This window comes from Anopheles arabiensis, chromosome 3 (assembly GCF_016920715.1).
Source record: "Anopheles arabiensis isolate DONGOLA chromosome 3, AaraD3, whole genome shotgun sequence".
Taxonomy (NCBI): domain Eukaryota; kingdom Metazoa; phylum Arthropoda; class Insecta; order Diptera; family Culicidae; genus Anopheles; species Anopheles arabiensis.
In genome coordinates, this window is record NC_053518.1 from 78,363,178 (window position 1) to 78,389,963 (window position 26,786).

The 26,786-nt window shown below is 46.5% G+C and overlaps 2 protein-coding genes across 5 annotated transcripts in view; one reads left to right on the plus strand and one right to left on the minus strand.

Moving 5' to 3' along the window:
- Nucleotides 1-26,786, plus strand: part of LOC120902967 (IQ motif and SEC7 domain-containing protein 2) — a 192,718-nt gene that overhangs the window by 57,381 nt on the left and 108,551 nt on the right. The window lies entirely within an intron of this gene.
- LOC120902968 lies at nt 11,758-22,513 on the minus strand. Its single transcript, XM_040312098.1, has 2 exons — nt 18,229-22,513; nt 11,758-11,858 (listed from the first exon to the last, which is right to left on the minus strand). The coding sequence occupies exons 1-2, from the start codon at nt 22,335-22,337 to the stop codon at nt 11,855-11,857; spliced, it is 4,113 nt and encodes a 1,370-aa protein (XP_040168032.1). The 5' UTR covers nt 22,338-22,513; the 3' UTR covers nt 11,758-11,854.

The window sequence follows — 26,786 nt, forward strand, 5'->3', positions numbered from 1 at the left end:
GAGCCAAGGTTGATCCGAATACTTTTTGTTTGCTTGTTTGCTTGCTATCCTTAAAAGCTGCCTCCGGGTGTGGAGCTCTGGATGATATCAATCTTCATCTTCGGCAAACAGTTGAAATGGTTACGTATCGATGGTAAATAAAAAAAAATGATAATCGTATCTATCCGGTTCGAACCCTGGCGTCTCAACTCTTGGCACTCTATTATTCCGAACCTCTTTCGTCCAGCGTGTGTCCTTGACATTTTTGGAACCGGATAGTGGAGCCGGGCGTAAATCGGATATAAATAAACGGATCGAAATAGCCGCTGGGCATTAACACGGATAAGTGACATTTAACAGTGACAGTTTTTTGGGACGTCAATTCGAATAAAATTGGCGTTGATTGTTCGCACCAATGTTTGCGTCAAAATTGATGGAAATTGCCCAGTGGTTCGTTGTTCAATTTGATTATCTTAGGGAGCTGTGAAGTAAACCGGATTATGGCCATGCGGTTGGTGAGAGCATCGTTCAAAATTTCACAGTTTTAGCTCTACGTCCTCTCCAGGTCTACGTCCTCTCCAGGTTTACGTCCTCTACGTTCTGTGTGGGTTTAAAGATAAATTAAGACTGCAAACAACACACACCTCACACACGCACTGCCAAAACCGCATCCACCACACCGACCGGTGATAAGTAAACTGTCATTCAAAGTAAAATGAATGCGTTCCCTGACGAGCTGGAGTAGTAATACAATGATGGCATTATCTCGTCGGCATGTTTGCCGATGCAACGAAGCGACGGGAGTTGCAGTGCAAAGTATGGAGTGAAAGTACACTCTCACACACGCACAGACGAAACATCGCCAACCCTCAGCATGTATGTTGTCTGTAAACTGTCACACAAAGTAGAGCACCAGGGAACGTTGCATCTCGTGCTCGGGGGACAGAGCCTGCATTTTGTAACAAAGTTCGAACGGAACTCTCCTCCAACACGGAAGGCACAGTTTTCGTGATCAAGCCGAACGTTGGTGTGCAGCAGGATGATTTATTGTTGCTCCCGAAAAGACAAAACCCTTCTAGAGACGCTCCAATTCACTATGGATTTTAAAGCGGCATGGTTTTTGTGTCGTCGGTTTGTAAAGTTTTCCTCTTCCGCTAAGGGAACAACGAGCACAATACTACGCGGAAAATGCACGCGAAAAACTCCAAACGTAAAGTGTAGCACCCTAGGCGGAACTGTTTGGGTGAGTAGCTTCTGTGGTTTTGTTCCACGTTCTTGGATGACAGTGGCTGTGTTGCAGTTTCTATTTGGAAAAGTTAGCACACGTCATAAACAAATGGTTGTAATTTATCGCCAACACCTCCGTGCAAAGTTCTGTTCAAAAATTCAAACTTTCATTCAAAAACTTGAAAAAAAATAGGTTCTTAGCTGTCTCGAATACTTGACGAGTTCGTGAATCACTGTTTAGCCGCTATCCGACACGGTGGGAAGTAGTTATGAAGTGTGGTGAAACATTACCGTGCTGGAAGCTTAGTGTCGGGTAGCTGCACACAGCTAATAAATACAGATTAATTACTTAGCTGAGGCAAGGTTGCTGAAGTTGTTGAATACCGGAGTGTACTGCGCGAGTTGTTAATTACTCTCTCACCCCCGGGTATGCCGCGACACGAACGAGCGTTTTGCAAGCATCGCATCAGCCGCCACGATAAGAAACACGCAGCATATCGAGTGAATGCAAATTTTCTCTTGCATCCTGGTCACGTCACCATTTTATTCCAGCTGGAAGCTTTCGCGCCGAGCGACGGCAAGCAGCTCCATTTCATGATATTAATCGCGGACAGTTAAAAGGCGATCAAAGCCGCCAATGATCCATTTTATTCTATTGGCAATACTTTGAAGGACTCCGCTCCGTGTGGCGTTTCGCTCTCGTTCGATAAGGAGATAATTGTTGGCGGTAATGGTGCAGGAACGGGTAATTCTAGTCGTCTCAGCGGACATTGGAGCCACGATGAAGTCACCGTGCGCACCACCGGTTGCACTGTGGCAAGTTCCGCACGCGTTGTCTGTCGGTATGGCCGCGTGCACCAATAATAATTGTCACTCGATTTGCACCTCGATAGCACTTGGAGTCTAACGAGTTTTGTTTGTGCTGCTTTCACTTTTTTCTCTAAGTACGCGCAGTAAAGGCGAGATGCTCGTGCTTATCTTGCCTTTAGCTCGCTGTGGTTCAGTAATGATGCAGTTTTCACGTGCTCGGATAGCAGCTAGGGTAGCAATAGACTCAGCCAGGCAGAGGCCGTTCGATAGTCTGATGAAGTTTGCCATTAGTTATCGCTCACGCAATCTACTGACACAGATTGTGCTTGTGCAGCCGTTCGTTCGTGTCACGCGTTTAAGTGGCACAGAAGGAGTAAAATGGTGATTTTAGATTAAAGTGCGGTTAAAAGTTTTGCTCGAAAAGGGGCGATAAAAACTTAACGACACGTTGGGTATGCTCAACACAGCAAACTGGCTTCAAAAATTAACTAAACGTACTCACTCCGTTGGTGGTTGGCTGTTCATAATAGCAAGTAAAAGATTTATGAAGAGCGGTAACTTTTTGTTACCACGTTCTACCACCTGTTCGGCTAAGTACAGGAAGCATCAAACTTGGGATAATTAATGTCATGATTATATTACGTGCGCGGACCCGTACCCACTCTACTGCTTCTGCTACCAGGTGTAGCGACGGGCAGGCTTCTCAGTGAAATGTTTTAAAAATTCAATTAGCTGCTAATTTTCTGCGCAGATTGTGCCACCACTTGCACCGCCAATTGGTCCCTTTGAATGGGTTGAATTGTTTAAAAATAAAACCACAAAATCATTCCCCATTAACTTATGGGCGCGAGAAGAAGTAGTAAAGTGAATCCGTCCGAAGGTGGTATGGGTTCGTCTAGCACCACAAATTGATTGCCAAACGGAACCTTCCTTTTCACACGTTCGAGCTGCGTCCCTTTGCCAAAAGAGCGGAGAGGCTTAATCTATGCTTCCGATTCCGATAGCGAGTAACGATCCGGAACCAACCCTGTCCAGTTTCTCTGGTGCTTCGGGTTGAGAGGAAGTGTGGCTCATTTTCCGCACACGTCTATGCGAGCGCCACGCCACGCTACCTTGCGCAAATTGGTCTGCGAGGGGGAGCGCGCGCGCGCACGCGTCTGTATGTATTTGCGTCGTACAAGGAGCCATCCGGTACAAGGAGCCCCAAACCTCTCGTACCTTTGCCGTACCCGAGCTCCCGATAATCCCACTTGGGCAGCATAATTTATGCCTTCGCCAAACCGGCCTTCTCCGCGTGTAAAAGTACGCGCCGTAAAAGTAATCGGTATCGTTCCAAAAGGCTGAGTTTTGGGTTTGAGTCGTTGCTGCTGCGGAGGAAAGACCACTACAGTATCGCATAGGGCCTATATTCGCAAATTTATTCGCAACACATGAGTTGAAATAGGTGCCTAAGAAATTGGTTTCGCATGTGTGGCGTAGAATAACGTTCTATGCCACCAATGATACGCTTGGGTAAGGAAGAAATGATAAGCCCGGTGCGATAAGATACAACGATACCCATAGTCAGCCATCGAAACGAAGGGGACGTAGTGCAATTCGTTTTAAAAACTACGTTTACTTCATTGGTTATAACTGCTGTGAACTCTGTTTCAAACTTTCTCAACGTGATGACATCGTCAAACATTTTCACATTTTTATTTTGGTGACATACCTAGAACGCATCATCTGCCATCGCCCTCGGTACATAATCGCCCCCCGGGTGAAGTCATGCCCGCGGTTGACCTTTTCACTTGTAAATCACTCACATGTCTCGCGATTGCGTGATGAAAACAAAAATGTTACTGCTTCGCCCCCGGCGTCCCTATGTTGTTCCACGACCGGTGGCGAATGATGGGGTTAAAGATTGCAAACCACCAATTCCCGAGAAACTGTTCCGCAGCCAATACATCACGCAGCGTATTCTATGGTTTTTGCTTCACCCTTGAGTATCGGTGTCACCGCACCAGACACTGCCGCTGGAACGGGTGGAACGCATAAAGCATAAAACGTGCCGTGCCTGGAATGTCTAATCATGGCGAGCAGTTGGCGAGCAGTTTTGCGGCGAAGGAGATCCTCACACCTGGGCGAAACGCGCTCCAACGAGGGGAATTGAGAAATGGGCACAATTCCGAACCATACAAAACGTCAGAATTGAACGATTCCGATGAGATCGATTGCGGTTTTCGTGGGTTTGTCGGTGGAAAGGGTGGAGTCTTACTGGTCGATGGTTGCTGTTGTGTCTCCGTGCGTCTCGTCCCCAAGGTCCTTATCGCTCTTGTCCCATCAGGGCACGATACGCTATGGTACGCTGGTATTAATGTTTGTATTTTGTTTTGCTTGGTTTCATTTCAGGTGAGCACATTGAGAAGTTCTTTTTACTGAAGATAAACTACGGTAATGACGATGGAGTTTAATGCAGATGCCAGTTCTTTGGAGATATTCTGCAAGAATATCTCGGACAAGTAGGTAAACTGTTACAGGTGGTCAGTAAGTGAAATCTTTCCGAGGCAAGCCTGCACCAACCTCTACCGATGGAAGCATTGTGTACTTCCTGATAAGCAAGCTGGTCGGTCAAGGTCACCGACGTTAGTCGTGGCTATCGCAAGACTGCGTAATACCTCCAAGCATCTTGTAAACTGTTTCCATGCTAGTGCCATGTCTGTCTAGTCTACCATTGCACCTAAAACTGTCTGACAAGAAGTGTAACAAATTCCTCTCAATGGTTAAAACATCAACCGAAACCTACCAACTGTGACCACATTCGGTCGCCATAAGGGCTTTGCGCTAACCGAAGACAATCGGTTGCGTGCCGGTCTCCTCGGTACGGAATACTTGATGAGCGCAGAATTCGTTATCTCTGCCTCTCGGCTTACGGTTCTTCGTTGCGTTGTTTTGGGCTTCGCTACACTTCCCTTCGCAGTTGATCTCTGATCTCGAAGGTGGCACTCACACACCCACCAACCTCCGCAGTCCTCGTACCCCGACTTGATTCAATCAATAAACAGCACCGGGTGCCAAATGGCAACGATCAGGCTGTATCGCAACACCGCTGTCTCGTCGACGACGACCACCGTGATTGTGTATTCTGCTGGTTTCCAATATAAATAAAGCGTGTATTTAAATTAAGTGAGCCTATCTGTGCCGACAACACTGGGGGCGATCGGGGACTGTGTGCAAGCATCTGTACGTCGTCTCGTTGCTCTCTTTCTCGAGGCATGCAAATCAAGCTCCGCGCGATGTTGTGAATCCGGTTCGAAGGACCAAACACGCAAATCAATCGACAAGTCGTTACCGAAATTGATAAAAATGAACGTACATTAATCTGTGGCGGATCAATTTGTTCGACAGGCTGCGTATTTGTTTCAATGCTGATCAAATGCACTGCAAATGTCGGTAAGAGCTAGAATGGGTCTGCGATACTGAATTTTGGGTAGATGCCGATAATTTGTGGTCCCCGCCGACCAAAAAACGCCTCTTCCTTGGTGGTAAATGTTTTTTTTTTAATTCTTTATTGCTCTCATGTTCCTTCGTTCTATCTGTTGAATTTCGTTGCTATGATGTGCTCGAAATCCCAACCCACCCGAATGCGAAAGGGCTCTTCTGAGAAGTGGGGCAAAATTAAATTTCCGCAGGATTTTCTACACCTTCTTTCTGCGGGCAAGATTATTCCACCGCCACTGAAGCAATCAGCCCGAAAAGCAGCAGGTCTGCTCTTTCTGTGTGTGTTGGTGCTCTTTTCTTCTACCTCTTGGATGCTGAAGTGGAGATAGTACAATATTTAGAAACAATTTGGAAATCACAACATAAAAAAACCCCAACGGCTACCGCAAACGGTAACAAAAGGAAGAAAACAAACTAACTGAAACCAAAGCAATAAACGTTGATGAAATCGAGCTCTCGCGTTGGAAGGATGATTCCCTTACCTGACCCTTTCCTTTGAGGATTTCGCTGAAAATGGCACACAGGAAGCCACTCCCTTCATAGGCGTCTATTGGATACGAAATGAAAGAGGACCAAATGTAAGAAGAGTCAAAATATAAAACAAGCCTCTTGTTGATTCAAAACAATTTACGAGCGCCATAAGACAGTTTGTAATGAAAACAATATACTACCCCAAAGCACCCAAGCTCCCCGCTTACTATGCTGGCAGTGAGTGTGAATGATTAAGCGAAGATTATGAAATGAAAGCAAGGGACGCCGGTGAACCATCCGCAACCATTACAGTGCTTATGCTTTGCTGGTGCTGGACTTCTCGCTGAAGAAGCGAAAGTAAAATTAGTTCAAGAATGCTTTTCTATTCAGCCCGTAAAAGAATCAATATTCATGCCGGTAAAATGTTCGCCTCGGGGGCAGTTGAGTGCGGAGGATGATCGGTGCTGAAATTGATTACATTTTGTGGCCGAGCGCCAAATAACGGTTGATGAGGTTTTCTTTTGTGTTGAGATCAGATTCGTTTGGAGCAGGAATAAGGCTCAAACAGATTAGTATGTTTTTTTTGTGTGCTTAGAATATATTGGCAATGACCTTGATTAATGCCGGATAGAGACGTATGTTGGAGATTTGGACAAATGGTGTTTGGAGTATGTTATTTTTAATCTAAGAAAAATCGTCCAACCGATCCGAACCGAAGTTAATGGACTACAAAAGAGAAATAGTAATTAAATAATACATGGATAGGCAAAGTTTGTGCTTGCACGTTCAGTGCTTGCATCGTATGTTGGTAATAATTAATCTTCTCGCGTGTTCTTACAGGTACTCAGGAAATACCAAGCCCATGCTGAAATATGATGTAACAGCGAACCAAAAAATAGTTACGATAGGAATAGGTTATCGATTAGTTCCCTTCATTTTTTTTGGAGCTGCATGATCGCGTGCCTTCAGACAATTGCAACTCGGAAGGGATGGTCAGTTTCGTGCTCCATTTTCTATTTCCGGGCAACGTTGTACATGTGTGCTCCAGTACAAATACACCCCTCCCAAACCCAATTGTTTGGTTTCTGGGAATTGAGTCGGAATTTTGGGGAAGACATTTTTTGTTACATTGAAAATTCCAAATCACTTTAGCTAATTTGCACTCGTGCGCCGGCTCGAAAAAGACAACATCCACTCGTGGATAGAAATGTCACCCGGGCAATCGGAGCAGTTGTAGGGCAAAAATGTGAACGTGCTTGGAATATTGGGCAAACGGTATTGTTTCTTTTTTGTCTGTGTGGAATTAGAATGAGAGTCGAGAATATTGTGCGATTTAAACGGAGTTCACGGTAGAACCTCTCAAAACACCTACAACACACAAGGCGAGATCTGCTCAAACCATAGTAGACAATTCTGATGTAGTTCGGGCTGTTAGAGTATGTGTGTGTGTGTGTGTGTGTGTGTGTGTGTGTGTGTGTGTGGCTGTGTTTTGCCAGAACCAATTTGTGAGATATTCTAGTTTGAAGACTTTCCAGACTTGGCAGAGACGGAATGGCGAAGAATTAATTTGTATGTTCTTCAACAAGAGCACCGTTTGGAACCAATTTCCCGATCGACACAGTTCTACGAATTTGAAAGTCGAAGAGAGAGAGACTCCCTTCACATTAGTACCCAAATTTGGGTACCGCGCGGCGGCGTTGTGCTGTACTATGCGTTGGATTCCGCGTCCGTAATCGACAGTCAATTAAAGTGTCGTTCTCGTCTGTCGTTACGTCCGCGCCAAGCGCTGCTTCCCGCAGCAACTCGCCGGCACTCAAGAGCTATTATGCTAATACCGGCACAATTTAGACGATGGACGGATGGTCGAGCAGTCGACCCAACGTGAAAACATAACCTTTAGCGATCGGTATCACTTTCCTGGTGGTCTGGGATAGTTTTTTTAAATGTTTTTTCCTGCCCTCGGTATCAAGAAACTCATCACCGAGCTGAAGAAAGACACACACAGTTATTTTGGAGGCAGAATCTCCTGGGAGTCATCAGAACGTCCAACCGTTCTTCGGAAGCCGGGAGAAAAAAAAGATGCCCCCTTGCGTGGAAAGTGAATTTATTTATGGAAAGCGTGAAAGAAAAACACACAAACACTTGCTCCATCCGATGCTCAGCCAACGGTAGGAGAGTTCTTGTTGGTTGGTACAACACAGCCCAAGTGTCGGTGTAGCACGCAAGATCAGCTGATAGGGTGTAGTAGTTGGCCCCAATTTTGCTCTCCCCTAAGACTGTTTGTCGCTCTGTCTCCTTGGAAGCGTGGTTCTTACAGATATCAATCCCGTCCCATCGCGAGTTTGCATCTTGATGAAATGGAACGAATAGTTTGTCTTCTTCGGGCTCTTCTAGACCACACTGCAGTCTAGTTGTGTGTGAGCCGGTTTGATATGTTGCTGTTGTTTAATCAGTGACTGGGTAGGGGAGGAGACCCTCAATTTGTCTGTCCATCATTTCCAAGCGTCAAGAATAACGCTGGTTTCGAAGGCATATGTGACTCAATCGAACGTCTTATCTTTCTCTTGAGTCTTGAAATACGTGGGAAGCTATTTGTCTGTGATTACTCATACGTCTGACCGAAAGCAATAGCTTTTTATCTTTTAAAACCCGCTGTCTCCAATAGCTTCTGACTTTAATTTCCTCCAAAAATGGGGGAGACTCTGGCATCGCATTCAAAAACAATCAATTTGGCTGTTATAATGAGATCTACAGCGCCGTGCAAAGTGAATTATTGTGTTTGCATTTTTTGTGTGTTTGGCTCGTGAATGCAATCCCTCCTGCGCTCGGTATGGCGGCATGGTCATTAAGATAATTTGAATTTGATACAGACAAATAACTGCAACCCATCCTTCCCCGGGTCAAGCAACGAATGGTAAGGGAGGCAATCCCGGCTGCGGTGTAAATAATCACAAACTCACAGCCACCGTATTAATCTTCCCATTTTCGTGTGGGGAGGGTTCCGCAGGAGTGAAAAACACTTCCTCGTAGAAAGCAACTGTAACTGGTGGCGGGAAGACGCTTGTTTTATTTTTTAAAAGTCTGGTCTCAACGACTTCTTGTTGTTCTTCTTTCTCCTTTCGAAAGTGTGTGTTTTCTGTCCGACATGCAAAGCATTTGCTTGAACTGGACAGGGGGAGAGTCTTGTTGGGGGACCGTTGGTAAGGTGTTGGAGGAAAATATATCGTCTAACGCCCACACATCGAATGTCTGGTTCGCGTCTTGCATCGGGAACGCGGATATTCCCCCCCTGGGCAGCCTCACAGACATTGGACTTTGGTTGTATTTTTTCTCTTCTTCTGTCTCCCGAGGTGCCTGATCCCTGTTGAAAACAACGAGCTCTGATCATCGGTTCGGGTTCGGAAGAGTGCATCCCATCGCTCTGATGAGCGTTGTTTTCAGGTTTGCGGTTGTGGCCGCATTGGTAGGGACAGCGTACAAACATGAGGGTGTTGCCCGGTGTCCTAAATTTGTTGGATCTTTAAGTTTGAAGCCTCCCCTTCCTCGTCGGATGTGGTGGACCTTTCCTTCTATTCCTCACAACACAAAGATCTCAGCTTTGTAAGTTGACGTTTATTCCTGGGTAATCTTCAGTCCTCCCCCTGCTGTCAGCGCACGCGTTTTATCGTTTGAACAACCTCGCGCGCGCTTAAAGTGAGGATTTAACCTTTTCCAAACGCCATCGAAGGTGAAATGGTGCATGGTTTAATGTTCTGTTCGCTTTCATCTGTCTCTGGCGGACGCGCACGCTGACACTGTGCGTGCCTTACAAAGTTTGTTCTTGCTCGGCGGTTTCAAGTTCGTCAAACGCCACGTTTGTTCCCGCACACGGTGAGGGAGGAGGATAGAGCAAAAGTCATAAAAATATGACTAATAAAATTATTCCTTGTCGGAATCGTTTCAACATTGTTGTTGACTAGGAAACGCGTTCGCTTGTAACGTTCTACACCGGACCGAGTGGTAGTTTGAGGAAGAACAAAAGGGAAACAAATGACTATTTTATGAATTTATGCACTACTGTGTTGTGTTGTGATTGTTAATGATGAAGAGGAAGTTTGGTAATGATGAAGACACGATGTTGTTGCTTTGAACTCTGGAACTTGACTAAATTTATTCAGGAAAAACACTTGCTTATATACTGCAGAATTCGGGAATTCGAGCTGCCGTTTGCGGGAATTCGAGCTGCCGCTTGCGGGAATTCGAGCTGCACGATACCAATCTACAGCAGTTGCACTGCGTAATAGATTTATGATTAAGTGAAATTTACACGTAGGTAAATTTCTTGAAAGCGCCCTCTACCTTACGCTAGGCGTACTAAGGGTGACGCGTTACCATTACGCTTGCCGTAACATACTCCCCCGCGTTGAATTATCTAATTCAACTAGGATGAACTGGAGGGCTCGTCGGTGGGAAGAACGCAGATTTTAGAGATGGAACGCTTGAAGTCTCCATCTTTCGTCTTGACGATGACCACTCGGATGTTGTCGTCAGCTCCCTTGATGATCTGCGTGACGCGGCCAAGACACCATTTCGATGGAGGTAGCCCGTCCTCCTTCAGCAGCACCATGGTATCCAGCTTCACGTTGTCCTTCTGCTTGGTCCACTTGGTTCTCTGCTGTAGTCCGGACAAGTAGTCTGTTGACCAACGATTCCATAGCCGACGGACAAACTCCTGCACCTTTTGCCAGCGATCGAGACGGTTGAACGGCAGCTTTTCCAGCGATGGTTCGGCCAGGGATACGATGGGGCGATGAATGAGGAAGTGACCTGGAGTCAGCACTTCCAGATCAGATGGATCATTGGAGAGTGGTGTAAGTGGTCTAGAGTTGAGGCATCCTTCAATCTGGATCAGTAGCGTGTTGAGTTCGTCGCTCGTGAGGATGGCGTTCCCAACGGTTGGCTTAAAGTGTGTTTTGAAAGACTTCACTGCCGCCTCCCAAAGACCTCCAAAGTTGGGTGAGCGAGGTGGGATGAACTTGAACTGGATGCCATCGTCGATGCAGGACTTAATCACTGATGTTTGCCACTGGTGGTTGAATTGCTTGGACAAGGAGGCAATTTCTCGGGAGGCGCCCAAGAAATTCCTAGCGTTGTCGCATTCGATGATAGCCGGTTTCCCGCGTCGTCCGATGAATCGTCGAAGTGCCGCAAGGAAGGCGTTGGTAGACAGGTCTGCGACCAATTCGATGTGTACAGCCTTCACTGCCATACAGACGAAAATCGCTACGTAGCCCTTGATGAGTTGCGCCTTCCGAGATGTGTGTCGATAGTGTATCGGTCCACACAAGTCGACTCCGGTGTGTAAGAAAGTTGACGTTGGTGTAACTCTCTCTGCTGGAAGGTCGCCCATGAGTTGTTGTGCAGGTGTGGGGCGGCAACGGTAGCATGTGTAGCAGGAGTGAACGATTCTTCTGGCCAGGTTTTTTGCTCGCAGTGGCCAGAATCGTTCTCGCATGCTCGCTATTAGCAGTTGTGGATTTGCATGTTGATGGGTCCGATGATACAGAGTTGCAATCTGATTCGTCAGCGGATGGTTGACTGGTAAGATGTATGGATGCTTTCGGTCGAACGGTGATCAATCTAGGGCTGGACGTTGCGGTATTTTTCTTCACATAAATTTATTTTAACGACTAACTTAAACCTAGACGGATTGCGCGCGTCCGATCGCTGCCGTTGCCGTTCGTGGAAGAAAGTTCCCGCTGTTCGGGCGATCACCTTTCATCCGTTGCCCTCTCACGCACACCAACCAACGCGTTGATGGCCGCCAAATTATGGCACTCTAATTATGGCATGGCTTGTATTATTGCTGAACTCTCTTTCATGCAATCTCCTCCGCCGATCCTAACTCTTATGTATAAACATCCTCCCCCCCCCTTGATATGGCATATCAACAAATCGATTGCTACCGGAACAAGCACAACACAACAAACTCCCGTCAGAACGGTGCAACCAAAAATACAGACTGCTGCACGTGCATTCAGCGCTATCAAACTATTCTCCTATCAATTTCTCTTTGCTCAAATCAACCTCCTCTGAAGCTGCGTTGTCTATTGACGATGGTATCGGTAACAGGCATATTTTTGTTATGGGACGTTTGTATATACCCTTACTGGTGCGCACAGATACTACTCTCGTTATTCCGTCCCTTCCAGCATGCGTCTCAACAATACGTGCCAAAGGCCATCGGGTTGCGGGTAACAGCTCATCGATGAGAATGACCATCCTGCCTATCGTGAACTGAGGATTCTGTTCATGTCCCACCGTGTCCTTTTGCAGCTCCTGCAAATATTCGCCTTTCCAGTGGACCCAGAAACGCTGCACATAGGCTTGTAGCTTCCAATAGTGCTCCAACCGGTTTAAGGGAACGTCACACAAGTTGGGTTCGGGAAGTGCTTGCATGGAGGTGCCGATCAGAAAGTGGCCCGGAGTTAGCGCCGCCAGTTCATCAGGATTTTCTGAAAGAGGAAGCAACGGTCGCGAATTCATGACCGCTTCGATTTGTGTTAGTATCGTATAAAGATCTTCAAATGACAAACGAGATGCACCGAGGATACGATACAGATGTCTTTTTGCTACCTTCACCGCAGATTCCCACAGTCCGCCGAAATGAGGAGCCCTTGGGGGATTAAAGTGCCATGATATGCCTTGGGACGTGCAGAACTCATTTACTTGCTGTTCTTCTTCCTTTCTAGCGATGAGCGATGCCAATTCTGTTATTTCGTTACTAGCTCCTTCGAAGTTTTTTCCGTTATCCGAGTGAATGTGACACGGCTTACCACGGCGAGCAATGAATCTTCGTAGCGCTGCTAAAAAGGCTGATGTAGACAAGTCACATACCAGCTCGAGATGTACCGCCTTTGTAGCGAAACACACAAAAAGGCAGAGATAAGCCTTGCAGGCGGCTGCCCTTCTGTGTACCGGTTTTAAATAAAATGGGCCGGCGTAGTCGATTCCTACGTTGCTGAAAGGTCGGCTAGGTGTCACTCTGGATGCGGGTAGTTGTCCAATTCGCTGGCATGCGATAAAGGGATCCGACCGAAAACACCGGAAACATTCCCGCGTTATGCTTCTAACTAATCGTCGAGCATCCAAAGGCCAAAACTCCTCTCTTATGTTGCTGATGAGATTTCGCCCTCCAGCATGAAGTAGTTTCCAGTGATAGTGAACCACTATGTTGCGTGTAAACGGATGCCCCTTTGGAAGGAGAGCAGGATGCTTTGACTGGAACGGCAAATCAGCTAAGTTTAACCTTCCTCCGACTCTAAGCACACCTTGGTTGTCCAAAAACGGGTTGAGATTCCTAATCGACGAGTTTTTCTTTATAGGTTGGCCGTTCCGAAGGGCTGAAATTTCGTTTCGGAAGGCATCGTCTTGAGCAGTCTTGACCAGAAATGCCTTTGCCTCATCATTCTGCTCTGGTGTCAATACGATGGATACCGGGTCACCAGCAGGCTTCGTTCTCGCCTTAAGCCTTAGATTCTTTATAAATCGCTTGCAGTATGCAATAATGTGCAGTAATTGGGAGTATGATGACCACCTTTTGAACCAAGGGTTAACTGCAGGCGATGCGCTGGCAACAGCAACTAGCAAACGCGTTTCCTTTTCGATACCGGTCGGTAGTAGAGGTTCAGATGTAGGCCATTCATTAGAAGGTAGCGCCAGCCAAGCTGGCCCAGAGATCCAAATGCTGCTTTTTATAAAATCGGGTGCCGTCATGCCCCGCGAAACGAGATCAGCCGGGTTCTGCTGTCCAGGTACATGCCTCCATGTGTGGCCCTTCGTACATTGTTGAATGTCTGCTACTCTATTTGCCACATATGTTTTCCAAGTATTTGGAGCTGCTTTGATCCAATGTAGTGTAATACTGGAATCGGACCAGAAATGTACCGACTGCACAGGAAGCTGAATGGCTTTGGCAATGTGCTCGTACAGATGAGCCCCTAATACGGCACCGCAGAGTTCTAAACGAGGCAGGCTTATACGCTTCAATGGAGCTACTCTAGATTTCGATGCAAGCAAAGATATTTTAATATTCCCCTCGGCATCCTCGCACCTTGCATAAACGCATGAGCCATATGCCGACTCTGAAGCATCAGTAAATATGTGCAGTTGCACATTCGATCGTAAGGCGAAACAGTATCGTTCGATTCTATAGCAAGTCAGAATCTCCAACTTCTCATAAAAATATTTCCATTTCAGCCCAAATGACTCTGGTACAGTCTCATCCCAGCCGATCGATAGCGCCCAAAGCTGCTGCATCATTATTTTTGCTCGCACTACGACAGGAGCGATAAGACCCAACGGGTCAAATAATCGAGCTATCTCCGAACAAATGCTCCGTTTAGTAGAGGGTAACTGCAGTGGCTTGATGCTTGATGCAAAGCATAAATTATCGCGCTCAGGTTCCCAGCAGACACCTAGGGCTTTTATAGTTTCGTCGGTATCAAACTGCAGTGATGATTTGGTTCCGATTTGAGAAGCATCGAGCTCTTGCAAAACCTCCAAACGATTTGAGGTCCACTTTCGTAATGGAAAGCCGCCCTTTAGCATCATTCCAGTTAGCTCCGATCGGAGCTGTATAGCTTCCTCAACAGATGATGCCCCGCCAATGAAGTCATCTACGTAGAAATTGCAAATCGCACGACTAGCAAGAGGGTAATTGCTTCCTTCGTCCTGCACTAATTGAAGCAAGGTGCGCGTAGCTAGGAAAGAGGAAGGAGCCAAACCGTATGTGACAGTATTCAGTTCATACTCTTTTACTGGTGATGTTGATGAGAATCGAAACAATATTCTCACTAATGCGCGGTCATCTTCATGCAAGAGGATTTGACGGTACATTTTTTCGATATCTCCGACTAAGGCCACAAAATAGGTGCGAAAACGCAAAATAATGTCCAACAGCTCATCTTGCACTATAGGTCCCACACATAGTGCTTCGTTGAGGGAGTAGCCTGTAGATGTTTTCGCGGAGCCGTCAAAGACTACTCTCACCTTAGTAGTGGAACTGCTCTCCTTTATGACTGGGTGATGAGGCAGATAAAAGGTTTTCGTTGGGCTTGACGCATTTTCATTAACAGGCTGCATGTGTCCGAGATCTATATATTCTTGCATGAAGGCATGATACTCCTTCTTCAATTGCGAATTTCGGGATAGGCGCTTTTCTAATGAGTAGAATCGGCGCAACGCCTGGCCTTTTGACTCGCCCAGGCGTATCGAGAACTCTGGATGTTTAGGCATCTGCACCACGTATCGTCCGTCACTATTTCTTCCAGTCTTCGATCTATACAGCTCTTCGCAATGCTTTTCCTCTACTGAATATGGTTCGCATGCATGTAGCTCCTCTGCCTTCCAAAACTGCTCTATTTTTTCTTCTAAAGAAACCATTGATACTCGTGTTGGGTTTGAGTGAGGATTAACGACCTCCTCGCTGGCTGGACCGACTACAAGCCACCCAAACACGCTGTTGATCAGTATTGGTAATTTATCTGCCAGATAAATACGCTCTGCAGTTGGAAAAAAGGTGTAAAAATGCTCTGCTCCGATTATCATATCTATTGATTCGGCCTGATTAAAATGAGGGTCCGCCAGGGATAGTCCAGGCGGAATGTTCCAGCGGCTTATATTAATGTGGTGGGAAGGAAGTTTTGCAGCTACTTCATCCATTAGCAGGAAATTTACTCCACAAGAAAATTGGCTGGTGCGAGATCGAATTTCAGCATACACGGACTCCCGCACCCTCGTCGTAGCACAACCAGCACCTTTAACGTCAATGTCCAATCTGGAAGTAGGTAGACCTATTAATTTTGCCAATCTTTTGCTTATTAGGTTAGGTTGTGATGCACTATCTAATAATGCTCTTGCTGGATGGTGATTGCCAAACGCATCCACAACAATGACAATAGTAGTGAGTAAGAATACCTCTCGTTGGTCCGCTGCTCGGTTTTCGTTTTCCAATGCTGCTGTGCTGTTAAATGAAGCGCTAGGAGCTACCTGAGGGCTAGTATGTAGTGTTCGGTCGTGGGTGTGCTGCCGGCGTACAAAATCAAAGGAGTGCAATAAAGAATGATGTTGCTGGTTGCAATGTTTGCACCGATTGGTCGAAGGACAATCTTTCATGCTGTGGTCGACTCTTAAACAATTAATGCAGAGACTCTTCGCTCGCACTATCTGAAGGCGCTCAGATTGCGGAAGTCGCATAAATTGGTTACAGTACCATAATAAGTGATCTAGTCGACAGCAAGGACATCGTTTGGTATTATTTGCGGTGTACGAATAGTACGAAAGATGCGAAGAAGGCCTTACGGCAGGCACCGATGTAGAGCTTACATCCGCAGATTTACTCATATAAACAGAGTCTAATGTTTTCATTCTTCTCTGCAGAAATTCTATTAACGCCTCATATGTTGGCTTTTTCATGCTAGCTGCCTTGTCTTCCCAATGTGTAAGAGTTTCCGCTGGTAGTTTGGAGCACAAAACATATTCTAACATTGAGCTCCATTGGTCGGTTGGCTCTCCTAGCTTTTGAATCATTTTTACATGCCGATTAAATTCATCTACCAATCTATGCAAGTCAGCTGACGATTCTTTTCGTAATTGTGGGATGCCGAACATTTGCTTAAAGTGCATCTTTTGCAGAAGGTATTCATTTGAGAATCGCTCCTTGAGCTCCTGCCATGCGATGGAGTAATTCGATGCGCACAATGGGATCGACTCTATCAATCTAGCGGCCTCACCAGTTAATGAAGCTCTCAAATAATGGAATTTTTGAATATCCAAAACGCTTGCATTGTTATGAACTAATGCTTCAAAGGTATCATGAAATGCCATCCAGTGCATTATATCACCGTTAAATTCGGGCAAAGAGATGGCTGGTAATTTAACGTGGTTTTGAATGGGAGAGTGGCTTGGGTTTTGAGCGTGGCTTGAGCCAAGCTCAGAGCTAACGGCTTGAGCTGTTTGAGTAGGCATGTGCGATAGCATGGCGCTTTTCATAGCTATGAACCTTTCCTCAAAATTATCCATCAACTCCTCTTCTTCTAGCTTCTCAGCTTCACTGGGCGCTAACAAACACAATTGCGTATGAGCCGTTTCAAACTCCTTTTCCATACCTTCAATCGTTTGGAGCCTGACAGGCACGAGATGCTTGTGTTGTTCAGGCTGGAAGTTCGCTATGAAAACCTCATTTCGTTTCAGCTTCGTGAATAAAGAATTCAACCGTTGTCTTAGGCTCGCAATTTCGGTCATCTTTATACTTGACCTGTTGAGATGGCAGGATTCGGGAAAACAGTTGCAATGACGATGGCAGGGAAACACACACAGATGATGACGGATGGCTGTTCCAAACTGCGACTGGCGGGAAACACACGATTACGAAGACGGATATCACACGCGCGAAAACAACCGGTTGCGACACGGAAGATAAGCTGACGTTTTCTCACACTAATGTTCAACGGATTGGACAGTAACTTAACTTTAGTGTTCTTTGTAACAAGACGTTACACGATTCAAAGACGAACGAAATCTTATATTATAATAAAGGCAAGACGCCTCACAGCCTTTTTTTACGCGACTGCGGTGAATCGCTGAATTGTATCCAAAAACGCGATGGCTGCGGTAGAACGCTTCTTATAGCTTTTACGATGGCCGTGGCAAGACGCCGAAGAAGGCGGTAGTTAGTCTGTCTTGTTGGCAACGGACTGAATACGACGGAGACGCGGACACGCAATCAATGACGAGTAATAAACGGCACGATTGTCCCTTTGCAGGTTGAAATTTCACATTTACTGGCCGCCAAAGTTCGTACACTCAAACACGTATTAACGATAGTTCCTTTGCACGGTACGCACTAAATCACAAAACGAAACAAAAAAAATGCTCAACGAATAAATCTTTTCACTTAGCGCTTTTCGAAAAAGGTTTTCAATCCTGGTCACGGCACCATATGATCAATCTAGGGCTGGACGTTGCGGTATTTTTCTTCACATAAATTTATTTTAACGACTAACTTAAACCTAGACGGATTGCGCGCGTCCGATCGCTGCCGTTGCCGTTCGTGGAAGAAAGTTCCCGCTGTTCGGGCGATCACCTTTCATCCGTTGCCCTCTCACGCACACCAACCAACGCGTTGATGGCCGCCAAATTATGGCACTCTAATTATGGCATGGCTTGTATTATTGCTGAACTCTCTTTCATGCAATCTCCTCCGCCGATCCTAACTCTTATGTATAAACAAACGGGATTGGTGCATGTCGCAATCTTCCGCCCACTCGTAGCAGGCCATCTTGTAGAAACGGTGCTAGTAGTTTTAAAGGTGAGTTGTTGCCGACCGAATCGCCTTTCGATAGATGTTTGATGTCTTCTGGGAATGATTCAGCTTGAGCTAGGCGAACTAGACACAGTGTAGATTCGGCTAGTTCCTCCAAGCTGAGATGATGATCCAATCTGCGTTGTTGATGATTAGCAGGATTCGTATTGTGTCGGAATCTTCTTAGCCACGCAACCAGACGTTGCAATCCGGTGAACGTTGAACGGAGGCTAAAAAGTTCGTTCGGAGCCACGGATTGTACAGCCATGCAGATTGGTCGCTCCTCCAATTCGTCCGTGGTGAATTCTTCCTGTCGAGGTTGATGAGTGTTCGGCCATTCCTCTGATGGTTGCGCCAGCCAGTCTGGTCCGTGCCACCAAAGGGTTGAAATTTCCAGCTGATCCGCATCCATTCCTCGGGAGATGATGTCCGCAGGATTGTCCGTTCCGGGTACGTGTCTCCACTCCTTGCCGTGAGTGATGTGTTGGATCTCGGACACCCGGTTAGCGATGAAGGTTTTCCAGCGTGACGGAGTTGCAGACAACCAATGCAGGACGATGGTTGAGTCAGACCAAAAGATGGTCTCGACCTGAAGCTTCAAGGCGTCTGACACCTTCTCGTACGAGTGTGCTAGTAGCAGTGCTGCAGAAAGCTCCAGCCGGGGTAAGCAAACACGCTTTTGTTTACGGGAGTCTGCTAGTGGTGCCACCTTGGATTTTGCAGTGATGAGGTTGGTTGTCACACGTCCATCGGTGTTGGTCGAACGCAAGTAAATCGCCGCTCCGTACGCCTTCTCGGATGCATCACAAAAGCAATGCATTTGTAGATTCGTTGCTCGTTGATCGGTTAAGAGCCAGCGTGGAATGTGGATCGTTTGCAGCATGGCCAACTTCTCGCGAAACAAAAGCCATCGGTTTTGTAGTGCTGGTGTTAACGGCTCGTCCCAGGCGATCTGACATCTCCACAGCTCTTGAAGGAACAGCTTGGCTTGGATGATAACTGGTCCAACCAGTCCGATTGGGTCGAACAGTTTCGCGACATCCGAAAGCGCGTTTCGTTTGGTGATGATGTTGTCTGCGTTCCAGCGCGGGATGTTGAATACAAAAGCGTCGGTGGAAACGTTCCACTTCAGTCCGAGTGTCTTGATGATCGGTGACTTCGCATCCAAGTTGAGAATCGTCCTTTCATCTTGCAGATGCTGGGGCAGATGTTTGAAGATCTGCCTGTTGTTGGTGGCCCATTTCCGCAAGCAGAATCCACCAGAAGCCAGGAGATCGATGAGTTGCTGACATACTCGTTGACCCTCGGGAATGCTGTTTACGCCAGTCAGCATGTCGTCCATGTAGAAGTCTCGGCCGAGGATGGTTGCCGCTTCGGGATGGGTGCTAGCTCCGACCTGAGATAGCACTTGCAGGGTTTTGGTGGCCAAATACGGAGCACATGATGTGCCGTAGGTGACGGTGTTGAGCTGGAACGTCCGTATCGGCTCGGTTGGAGAATTTCGCCACAGAATTCGTTGCAGCGGACGATCGATGGCAGCTATGTTGATTTGCCGGTACATCTTCTCGATGTCTGCTACCAGTGCAAATTTCGACATTCTAAACCGTAATAGAATGGACATCAGGTCGTCTTGGATAGTGGGTCCGATCATCAGTGCATCGTTTAAAGATGTTCCGGTGTCTGATGCACACGAAGCGTCGAACACCACTCGGAGTTTAGTGGTGGTACTATCTGGTCGCACGATGCAGTGATGTGGGAGATAGTATGATGGTGATGAAGTTGTAGCATCGCTCTCGGCTACTTCTGTCATGTGCTGAAGCTCTGCGTACTCCTCAATGAACTGTGTGTAAGCTGTCTTCAATGAGGCATTCGAGGATAGCCGACGTTCCAAGGAAAGGAACCGGCGTGTGGCTATCCCTTTCGAATCCCCAAGAAGAGCCAGCTTCTCCTCTCGTTTCGGTAGCTGCACGATGAATCGACCATCGGTGTCTCTGGTGGTGGTGGCTGCGAACTGTTTCTCACAGTTGCTCTCCTCGACGGATAATGTACTGGTGGCTCGGCATGACTCCAGCTCCCAGAATTTGCTCAGCTGCTCTTCGATGCTATTACTGCAGACGTGTCCCACGATAGATGAAGATGGTGATGGTGCATGAACATTAACTCTGCCTGCTATCACCCAACCAAAAGCAGTGTTTTGGAGTGTCACTCTTTCGTGGGATAGCTTGATGAGTCCTTCCTTAACGACGTCGTAGTACAGCTCTGCTCCGATGATGAGGTCGATCGGGCCAGGACTGTGAAACGAAGGATCGGCCAGCTGAACTTGACGAGGTATCTGCCAGCTGCTTGTGTTGATACGGCTTGATGGGAGCTCACGAGTGAGCTTGCTGAGCACGTGGAACTTTCCGGACGCTGTGTATTCGCTGTCTAAAGAATGGATCCTTAACAAAGCCGAATGTTGTGACGTCACGGAAACTTCTCCGATTCCTCCGATGCGATGATTCTCTCGCCGTTTCGCCACACCCAGCCGTTGAGTAAGGCGCTCGGTAACGATGTTGAGTTGTGCTCCGGAATCCAGCAAGGCACGTGCTAGATGACTTCGTCCGTGATTGTCCTCTACCTGGACCAGCACGGTTTGCAGCAACACAACACTGTTTTCGATCTGGATGGAACAGTGGGTAAGGGACTGAGGAGGACAGGTAGAACTCGTGGATGGAGCATCCGACGCCTCAGTTGCTGGCGCTGCTTCGTGCAGCAACGTATGATGCCGTTGTTGGCAGATCTTGCATCCGCTTGATGTGCACTGTCGTAAACGATGAGCTGGAGAAAGGCAGTTGAAGCACAATCCTTTCGACTGCACTAGTTGCTTTCTATCTGCAACACTCATATTGTTCATTAATTCACACCGGAACACTGAATGTTTCGAAACACCGCACAATTTGCACTTTTCGTTGTACGCAACACTATGCACAGCACTGGTCGCAGCATGGATGGTTTGCACTCGAGGGTTGCTGCGCATGGTGTCTCCGGTTTTGGCTCCGCTGGCTGGCTTGGAGAAGGACTTCAGTACATGGCAATGGTTGCGGACGAATTGCACTAAGTCCTTGTACGTTGGGATGGTCGTAGACTTCCGGTGAAGCTCCCAATGACGCAGGGTTGTTGGATCCAGCAGCGAGCTTAGCCTGAACACCAGTAGCGTGCTCCATGCATCTGGTTTCTCGCCTTCCTTTTCAAGCATTCGAAGGTTACGCTCAAAATCGTCGACGAGTCGGCTTAGAGAATCTGCACATTCTCTCCTCAGCGGTGATATGCTGAATAACGCCTCAACGGTGGTTTTGACGATGAGGTACTTGTTCTCGTAGCGCTCGGACAACAGCTTCCAGGCTACGTCGTAGTTTTTGGATGTAATTTCCAACGCGTCGATCACTGCGCGTGCGTCCTTCGTCAGCGACGCAGCAAGGTAATGTAGTTTGTCACATTCGGTCAGCTGTTCTGACGAATGAATCAGTGATTGAAACGCGTCACGGAAGGCAGGCCAGTCGCGAATATTTCCGTCGAAATGTGGTAGCACGATTTCGGGAAGTCTTGCACGCACCGGGACTGTCGTGGGTTTCTGCTCACTGCCGAAAAATGGGTTTGGTGTTGTAGGCAATGGGATCTGCGATGCCAACTGGTATTCGATGTTTTTGCTTAACTCAAATACCCTGTCGTCGAACACGCCATATCGCTCGATTGCCTCCTGTGCTTGGTCGTCGCTCACAACGTCCAAGATCGAGTCGTACCATTGTTTGTAGTCCAAAGCAAGCACCTTCACTCGGTCTGATATGGTTTTCAGCGAGTGAACGTCGGTGCTGTGTTTGACGAACATCTGTTCTAGACGGTCAAGCTGCCACTCCAGGTGAGTGCGTTGACGGTTCAATTTGGTGACGTCTGGAACGGAGCCAAATTCTCTGACGGTGGAACTTTGGCTTTCCTCCATGTCGTTGGCCGCTGGAACCACTTCTTTGGCGGGAGAATGGTCAACGGGCATTGTTTCACTTTCTAACACAAACTTTACTTTTCACAAACTTCCCTAAACGCGAACTGTGGATCACTCGCACACTAATCCGGTTCGAAGGACCAAATGTTAATGATGAAGAGGAAGTTTGGTAATGATGAAGACACGATGTTGTTGCTTTGAACTCTGGAACTTGACTAAATTTATTCAGGAAAAACACTTGCTTATATACTGCAGAATTCGGGAATTCGAGCTGCCGTTTGCGGGAATTCGAGCTGCCGCTTGCGGGAATTCGAGCTGCACGATACCAATCTACAGCAGTTGCACTGCGTAATAGATTTATGATTAAGTGAAATTTACACGTAGGTAAATTTCTTGAAAGCGCCCTCTACCTTACGCTAGGCGTACTAAGGGTGACGCGTTACCATTACGCTTGCCGTAACAGTGATGGTGCTATAAAAATGCAGAAATGATGACAATTCCGGAATGTCTCTTTTTGTGTGGATTGATTGAGTGTGGGGTGCTAATTCTAGTACAGTCGTTGGCGTTTCAATGCGCTCGCTTCAATTTGGGCGATGGTGTTGATGGTGACTGATCTCGTGCGATGACGGAGCTGAAGAAGACTAGCAAATGTGGATTGTGTTTTAGAAGCTTTGTTTCTTTGAATTTTCCCATGCTGCCGCTGGTCGCAGTTAGTCAACCGGTCAATGTAATATTTCATTTTCAAAATACCATTTGATGGTATTTATGGTTGAAGGGGGAGTTCCTCCATGTGTGACGCCTTAGCTAGGTAAACAGATGGTATTCTCTTGCAAATTAAAGTGGGGGATTTTATGGAATGTTGAGTGTTTAAGGAAAAGAAAACAATGAGTGCTTTTGTGCTTACTAACATGATCATAGAAACAGTTTATTTCAAATAACAATCAATTTCTCTGAATAAGATTCTGGAAAAGTATGGTTTCTTGACTTATTAAAAAAAATAATTTATTTATTTATGAGAAACGGTTTCTTGAGTCGCTTCATGTATGCCTCACTGTACCGTAAAGCTTAAAAGCTTTTGTACAGTGCTGCCATCTATAAATTTGAACTTAAAGCTCTCGAGTAGTTTCGTTGAGCTCGAATATTGTCTAGCAGTCCGTGCTCGAAAAACTTCAGCAAAACGCTTCACGATCCCAGTGCCCTCTAGTGGCAGAAATTGAGTACGAAGCTGGAGGTTCGTGTCTATGGTGAAAAATGCTTAAATTTACAAAATTGGATTCGTTCGTGTTTTTCGTTATTTTGTGGAATTTAAAATCTCTTTTTTTATGTTTTGAGACAACTGCCTTTAACTATTGCAAGAAGTTAGGTATTTTTATTGCATAAAGATATATTTTCTTTTAAATATTGACTTCACAGCTGCAATCTTACAAGATAATCCGTATACCTTTATTGTATTTCCAAAACAACTGATCCATATGTAGGCAGCGTCCTTATAAGGGAATCTCACGTGATTGTTATGATTTCACGATTCGAGAGCCCTACCATATCGTCCTTGGTATGCGTAATAAAGAGTGCGTAATCTCCATATTTTTGAACATTCGAAACAGTCCGTAAGCCCCAAAAACGGTCGTAACGGTCTTAAGGTCTCGTGTCGGAGACGAGACGGAGCGCAGAATTTATTGATGGCACAAAACACACACACCAACTCGTGTAGAGGGAAGTCGCAAACACCGCAAACACCGAGTGATATCCGTGCGCGCACATCAGAATGTAGGCCACGAGTCGTTGCCTTCTGGTGACGGGGCTGCATCAGCAGCCAGCCAAACATGCGAATCTCAGCTGCGCTCCGTTTCGACCTTGCCTGACCAAATGGAAAACGCACGAACCCCAAACAAGCCAGCCGCAAAGTGTAGAGCGCACAATCAGCTAGTTTTCGCTGCGCGCGCACACACATATATGGCAAACCAGTCCCACCACCTCGGGTGGACACTGGGGCGCCCCATCGTTGCATGTCCAATCGGTTTGGCTCCGCCAATCGTCATCACGCCGGACGGAAGATCAACATAATCCGTGCGTCGTGAGTGGTTGCTTCATGCACTAACATTCGTCACTCATCTGCCTTCGCAAGGGAAAACCTTCGTGTTTACCGCTGGCAGCACCGAGGCAGCTTGAAATGTCATACTACAAAACAAGTGCTTTCGACGCCGTCGTATGTGTACCCTTTAATGATCGTTTACCTTTTCTTCGCTGACCGTGCTTGATTGAGCTGGCGAAGCTGACGAGACGCTGCAAGGCTGGCGGCAGTGTGTTGTGTCGATTCAATTTACTTAAAGTCGACCGCAAGATTGCCAGATCAGGCCGAAATTAATCAAAAACCTAAATCACAGCTCCAAAGAAACAGCGCGGCACTGTAATGCACACATTCACCTACCCCTCGAGGGAAGGCTTTTGAGCGTGTGTGTGTGTGTGCGTGTTGATGTGCTGAATATAATGTGTCGCCAGTTTTGGTTGCCCTCCATCGTGATGTTACATCACGAATCGATTCATCTGCTTGCTCTGCCCGCGGTGTACTTGTTCAAGAGCGTTCGTGTGGCCGCGAATGGGAAATTGATTTATTTGGTCGAGCGGTGGCTGCTACGGTTCGGTTTAATGAAGGCGCTTTTTGAGCATGTTGTGTAATGTTTTGGAACTAACCAACAAAAAAAGAGACAAAAACATAAAAACAAGCATTCCTCTGGATACTTTGCACGTGTGAACGTGTGAATCAGATTAAAATCTGAAGCTTAAACAATTTTACAAGAAAAATTAACTCAGTGGTATTTCAGAAATAACTTTTCTATATTATTCAAAAAAAAAATTACCACCATTTTATCATAACAAATCAAATCAATTTCAGATATTCTTGATGTCATAATCATCACAATATAAAAATATTCCCACACCATTTCACATAAACATATTGAAAGAAGCACAGCTTCTAAAAGAAACTTTACTTTTAAGCGCAACCAAGATCATTAACTTTATTCCTTTTTTTACCATGCGCACAGTAACGATTGTAAACTAATAAAAAGAAGGTACAAAGGCCCTGTTACAAAAAAACAGGTAGCCGTCCCAGCAAACGGGTTTTCGAGGTTATAAACACTATCGTCCCACGTGCAAAATGACTTCTTTCCATCACCATTACCCCTACGATTTCTGATTTCTACGCAACAAAAACCGCACAATCAATCGAACCGCCCCGGCCCGGGTGTACGGCGCGAAGCCTATCGCTTCGGTTACACACTTACACACGTTCCATAATTGCTTAACACACCAACGCAGGTGACGATTTATACTGCGGCGACTAATTAACCGCCGGAACATGGGCACCGGGCACTGTGTTCCCACACACACACACTCGGCACCGCATGCCCATATACGCCACGGCTTGGTTCAGCCGCAGGGTTAACCCTTTCGAGAGGTCATTTCGATAAAAACCGGAGCACCGGTTGGGCCGACGCAAAAATGGTTGTGTGTAGCGAGCGGACGCCAGTAGATCGCAGCATAGATCGATTCCACGTCGTACGAAAACAAAAACCCTTAAGGCAAAGGCTCCTCGTACCAGATCGATGCAGGTATATGTGGCTCGAATGCAAGCAGGGGTATCCGATCTAGAGAGCTGGTGGTTGAATAACGTTGATTAACTGCTCTTGCGCACGAGATTGGAGGCTCTGAAGTCGATTAGGGTTGAGCCGGACCCCCCCGGACTTGATGCAAGAACTTGGCCCTGCGCCGGTACGTGAAAAGTGGAAAAGGGGGTTGCATTATTTCATTATCAGCTGATACGATATGATGTGAGAATTTTGATTCCACTTATCCCGCGAGCGTTTCGCGGGTTCGTCGCTTCCGAACGCGCGCAACTCTAAAGTTGAATTTTATCGTTAGCGATAGAAAGAGAGTGTTCAGAGTGCATGGAGTAGAAGCACTCAGCAGTTGGTAAATACAGTCTACCTCACACCAAAGATGTTGGAGGGGAAGGGGAGGTCATTACAACAACAGCCACCGTGCCGTGCAAATTATTATGCGAATAAACTGCTTCAAACGCTTCTGTGCTGTGCAGGGAGCTCAATTACAAAACAGCCGTCGCGGGCCGCGTACCTAATTTGGTTACGGTTTAGTGTGACTGTTTTAGGATCTTATCACGAGTGATTGGTTTTTATCGTTTTCCCCCCTGCAAAGGAAATTACGTGAAAGTAAGTTCATTCTTTCGTAAAAAGGTTGAACGCAAAAAAAGTCTGTTTCAAGCTTGCTCAGGGGACAATTAAAATGTGAATGCCAAATTTTTCAATTATGGCTTCATTATTTCTTCCCGGACAGCTTTTCGGGCAGCAGGGGTCTTTTTTTGGTGACACAAATTAAAAAAACACACACACACCAAAATAAACCCCCACACTGATCCACTGTTATGCCTTTCGACGCTGTACCGAGATTCAATCGTTGCTTCAGCTGGTACGTGTTGCAAGC

Bases quoted from the DNA above. Each gene is read 5' to 3' on its own strand.
- LOC120902968 (XM_040312098.1), bottom strand. From the start codon at position 22,337: ATGCCCGTTGACCATTCTCCCGCCAAAGAAGTGGTTCCAGCGGCCAAC.